Here is a 5,386-nt window from a genome sequence, read left to right on the forward strand (position 1 = left end):
TCAAGACTATTTAACTTATTTATAATTAGCAATATCTTTGTTAGATTATTTTTATTTTATATTTGTTTTTTATTTGTCTAATTTTTCTCTTATATTGATACAAGAGTATATTATTTTTTTAGATTTTTGTCTTATTTAATGATAATATATAATATGTTATACAAGACATCTTTGTACTAACTTTAATCAAAAATCTTTGTACTAACTTTAATAAAAAATTTAAAAAATCCTGCAAATAATCAATAAGTAATTCAAAAAGATATTCTATACAAATTTCTTCCAAAAGATCTTTCAAATAATTATCCTTCGTGATGTCCATCTACTGCATCTTATTGTTGCCCAAGATCTTGGAGAAAACAAACACATTTTTATTTCTCATTACACACACTTTTCGCTTAACTAAAATTTAGAAATAAGGACTAAGGGATTAAGATGTTTAAAGGTAAGAGATTTAAAAGTTTTAAGCTAAAGGACTAAAGTGTAGAAGATGTCAAGGATTAAGGGTGACAAACAATCCCCTACACAACTGGTAAAGCAGTTGCCCACCCTCTACCTCAAACAAACGTCCAACAACATCCGTCCAAAAACAACACCAAATAAAGAGAATCACAAGAAATGTACTGCCCTGCCCAATAACACTTACAATCCCTCTTATTTCAAACCAAAGCACACACACTGTGCAACGCCCTCCTCCTCCACACACACACTATCAAAACAGTAGTAAAGGACTGCCAATCTCTCCCCATAAGATCACGATCAAAATAAGACAAACCGACCCAACGTCTTTTTTAATGCAAATTAGTGAAGGACAGTCGAGTCCACCCACCACCACCAACTGAACAACACGGCGAAATAAACAGAGAAAGAAGGAAGGAAAAAAACGAGAATGAAGCACTATAACAGTAGCGTAGAGTAGAGTAGGAGTATTGTGTGGCCTCCGGCAGCCGGACGCGTCAAGCCCCGAGACCCACGTTGCTCGCTCACTCGCTCAATCTTTGCTCAGATCGGGGACTCGCACCAACAAAGGCAATCCCACGAGGGACTTGCAGCCATGGAAACGAATAGAATGGAATGGAATCACTCCTCCTCCGCGACCCCACCTCGGTATTCTTGTTGTTCATGGATGTTATTATTGGTTGCTGTATCAGTATCAGTAGTGATAGTTCATGGTGCTGGAGCTGCATCCCACCGCATCGCGTCGGCGCGCATTGAGCTTCTATATCCTGTGCCTCTCTATCTGGTGAGTATAGTGAGGGAATCCCAAGGCGTTTGAGGGCATTGATGCACTTCGCACCCGGGATCTGAACCCTTGGTGTTGTGTTGCATTACTTGAGCACTGTAGGTGGATTCTGATTAGTGTTACGGTACCTGACGTGGTTGGCTCAACGAAGTTTTGTCTCCTGATTTTTGTTGTGGGGTTTTTGGAGCTGTGCTTCACTTCTACAGTCAGCGTAGTGTTAGGCGCGTAGTTTATGTTTTTTTCGGATGAAGGACACTGCGGGTCGTTCGGCTACGGCACTGCTAGATACTCTCCGTTGTAGATGTCAAGTCAGTACTTATGAAGCCTGTACAATATTGAAGTAGAAGTTGGGTTGTATAGGAACTCCCTGAGTGGGTTCAGTAGGTAGTAATGCGGATGATGTCGAAAGTTGAGCTCATGAGCCGCTGTGCATTGCCGATTTAGCGTTAGCGAATATCGTAGCTCTCTCTCTCTCTCTCTCTCTCTCTCTCTCTCCTCTATTCTGTGTTTGCGATTTATGTAGCTCTATTTAAGTAAGATTGGAACAGTTCGGGTAGTGTAGCGGTTTAAGTTCGGTGTAACTTTAAGCTCTCGTTGCGAAATGGGTTCGATCGCGATGGAGGAGGTGGCCATTTACCCGAGCGAACAAAAATTGCACGTCGTGATTCTGCCGTACCCTGCGAAGGGCCACAGTATTCCGTTGCTACACTTGGCGAAGCGTCTACACTCGATGGACGTGGTTGTCACGTTTGTGAACACATTCAGCCACTTGTCGGAAGAACACATCAGGACATTAGATGGCCTCGATTACAGTATGCGAGTGGTGGAGCTTGGGGTGCAGCCACCCGAGGGGGAAGGGAGCGGCGAGCTCCCTTACGTGGCACACGCGAATGAGCTCGTGCCAGACTCCATGTTCATGATGGAAAAACTGTTTGCAGAGAACAAGGAGGCTCCGCCGGCTTGTCTTGTTAGTGACATGTTTCTAGGGTGGACGCAGGTAAGGTGTTTTTATTTGGTCTGCTATGTGAAGGAGATTTTGTTGAGCTTTACCTAGTTTTGAAGCGTCAGGTATGGGACGTGGAGTTAGCAGAAACTAGCGGCTGATTTTCTGATTAGAGTATCCTCGATTCATGCAGGTTGTTGCTGACAAGTTCAATATTCCCAGATATGTGTTGTTTTCGTCTCCAGCATCCGCACTGCCCACAATGTTGCATGTGCCGGAACTTATCAGGCAGGGTCGTTTACCGATAGATCGATCGAAATGGCTGGAACTAGTGCACGATATCCCTGGAGTTCCCCCAACTCGCATAGTCGATCTGCCATCGCCATTGCAGATTCACACTAGGTTCCTTTATTCTCTCTTTGTCCAAAACGCTTACGATATGCATGACGCGGCTGGTGTTCTTATCAATACGTACTACGAGTTAGAGGCTCCGTGCATCGATACTGTTCGCCAAACTGTATATGGAGACATCAGCGGCAAGGTCAGTCTTAAACTTCCAGATTATCTGATTCGATGCCCAAGATTTGATTCGCTCCAATTGTACAACTGGACAAATTCAACAAGTAGTATGTGTCGAACCGCTTTTTCATCAAGTTGTACTGTAATAGTCCTGAATCGATACTCGCACATCTTGCTGCCTGTCTGTCTGCTCAGGAACCACATCTGCTCAGCATACTTCCTGTTGGACCATTGTTACCGGATTATTATGTCAATGGCAAGATCCATGAGGCATCTGCCCACATGAAAGAACAGGAACCGTGCCTGCAATGGCTCGACACGCAGCCCGAATCTGCGGTTGTGTACGCATCCTTCGGCAGCGTGGCCACGGTACCTATTCCTCAAATTCACGATCTGGCTCTTGGCTTAGAAGCCAGCGGGGAACGATTTCTGCTTGCTCTTCGCCCACCACCGAATCCAGACAATGTGGCCTTGCTTCCCGAAGGTTTCGAAGAACGCATCAAAGGTAGAGGCTTCGTCCACTTCGGATGGGTGCCGCAACTGTACGTACTGTCGCACCCAGCTGTCGGCGGATACTTGTCGCATTGTGGCTGGAACTCAACACTGGAGGGCCTTTGCCAAGGACTACCGATGCTCACATGGCCAATTCAAGCGGAGCAGGCCATGAACGCCAGGTGGGAACCATGTCCACAACCTATGAACCCTCAATCACCATTGCACCCAATCCACGCCCTAACACACTTACTAACTCTCGCATCCTGACTGCAGGTTTCTCGTGGACGAAGCGAAAGTGGCCCTCGAAGTTTGCACACTCACCGATGGCTTCATCACCAAGGATCATATCTCAAAAGTTGTGAGGTCTCTGATGAGAGAGCCGGAAGGGGCATTGTGCAGGATCAACGCCCTTAAGCTGAGAAATCTAGCGTTAGCTGCAGTCTCGGAAGGAGGATCAGTGCCGAAAAGCCTGCAAAAGTTCCTGCAGGAGCTCAGATCATGGAAGCCTCCGCGGCATCATCAACAGAAGAACAATCCAATGCCGAGCTTCTAGTGCTGGTGTCGATTGTTGGGGTCCAGTGGAACATCATGTACTGCAGCTTGCATAAGACACAAACCCCATTGTATACATACTATTTTCTTACTCACCACACAAAAGCTTCGAAGTGGTGTGAAACAACCTCTTTTAGTGTAGAAATTGAATGCAAAGATAATGAAGGATGCGTTGGAGTTCACTTCTGATCTGTTGAACTTCATCATCTTCTACTCTTTGCAGCATTCAATCACCTTCAAACCAAATTGTAGTGTGATTTTTTCTTAATATATTCACTCTTTTGCGATGTGGTGTTGGAAAATTGACCCTAGTTCTGCCAACTGAACAATAACTACAGCTTTGTGTGGTTGAAGTTGACCGTTGCAGGCCCGTTATTGTGTTTGTTAGATGTAGGCTATCATAAATTTAGACTTTCTACTCAAACAATAGTGGACGATTAAAGATAATGTTAAATTCTTCCAGATGAACTTATTCTCTACTCTCCAATGATCGGATCGGTCTGTCTCTGATCTCCTGTTCTCCCATACCAATCAACATTTTCAAATTAATTAATTAATTGTTAATTTGATTATTGGTATTGTCTTTACAGGATCACAGTATGTGAAATCTATTTGATTCACAACACTTTTTCCATCCTTATGGAGAGTTTCCTATTCCAAAGTTGAGTCATATTAGCTTTGTGAATTTGGAGCTCAAAGCTGCCCATGCTTGCCCCTATATATAATTTTCTTATTGATTTCATGTCGAATTATTGAAGTTTGGGTCAATGAATTCCCTAGCCAATATTCCAAGCATCAGGACCCAAAACGATTCTATTTTGGATTATCAAGAAATTTTTATATTAATCCTTGACAATTCTATTGGATCCACAAAATAATGCAATATTTTTTATTATATTGTAAATTAAAGAGATCTATTTTGAGGACATGACAATCAACCTTCAACTTGCATTTCACAAATATTGGTTTTCTACCATTCAATTTTAATTAGAGTGTTTTTAAAATAATAGTGGTTCTAAGAAAACATTAATATTAAGTTTGCTCCAATTGGTTCAAACATATTGAGTGTAATGTGAAGAGCAAATATATGTCTTCAATAATTTATACTTAAAAATATAAATACACATAAAACATCAATATATATATGTATATATATATATATCTATATATATATATATATATATATTAGCACTGTCTTATTGCATAAAGAACTTAAAATTGGTTTGGTTCACTTTTTAATATTTTTTGACTTGATTTGTCATTAGTTAATTCATAAAATACTCTTAATTTTTTTTAAATGCTAATTACAATGAATGTTACTCGAGCTATTGGTATAACAAGCAAGCAGATTTTAGAGGGTAACAATGAACATATTATTTCAAAACACAAACCAATTCATAGATTATGATCTCTTCTTGTCTGTAATTGCAATTGGAGCCTTGAAATATAAATAAATTTTTTAATTTTTGAAAAAAAAATATAGTGTCATGAAAGAAATATTAAATCATGTAGTTTATTCTAATAGAATATGATAAGATGTGTAACTGTAAAAAAAAATATTATAAAATATTGTTCAAATCATGATAAAATTTCTTTAAATCTAATTATTTGTAGATACTTTAAAATATGTCTTATTC

At 40.6% G+C, this 5,386-nt stretch overlaps 1 protein-coding gene across 1 annotated transcript; it reads left to right on the plus strand.

The window, feature by feature from the left end:
• Positions 1-1,167: 1,167 nt before the first annotated feature.
• Positions 1,168-4,036, plus strand: LOC112288752 (chalcone 4'-O-glucosyltransferase). The gene is made up of 4 exons (XM_024533280.3): positions 1,168-2,237; positions 2,377-2,724; positions 2,898-3,376; positions 3,471-4,036. The coding sequence occupies exons 1-4, from the start codon at positions 1,842-1,844 to the stop codon at positions 3,748-3,750; spliced, it is 1,503 nt and encodes a 500-aa protein (XP_024389048.1). The 5' UTR covers positions 1,168-1,841; the 3' UTR covers positions 3,751-4,036.
• The last annotated feature ends 1,350 nt before the right edge of the window (positions 4,037-5,386 follow it).

This window comes from Physcomitrium patens, chromosome 11 (assembly GCF_059467195.1).
Source record: "Physcomitrium patens ecotype Gransden chromosome 11, ASM5946719v1, whole genome shotgun sequence".
NCBI classification, from domain to species: Eukaryota; Viridiplantae; Streptophyta; class Bryopsida; order Funariales; family Funariaceae; genus Physcomitrium; species Physcomitrium patens.

Bases quoted from the DNA above. Each gene is read 5' to 3' on its own strand.
- LOC112288752 (XM_024533280.3), top strand. From the start codon at position 1,842: ATGGGTTCGATCGCGATGGAGGAGGTGGCCATTTACCCGAGCGAACAA. The intron at 2,238-2,376 runs GTAAGGTGTTTT...CGATTCATGCAG, and splicing joins TGTTTCTAGGGTGGACGCAG to GTTGTTGCTGACAAGTTCAA. The intron at 3,377-3,470 runs GTGGGAACCATG...TCCTGACTGCAG, and splicing joins GAGCAGGCCATGAACGCCAG to GTTTCTCGTGGACGAAGCGA.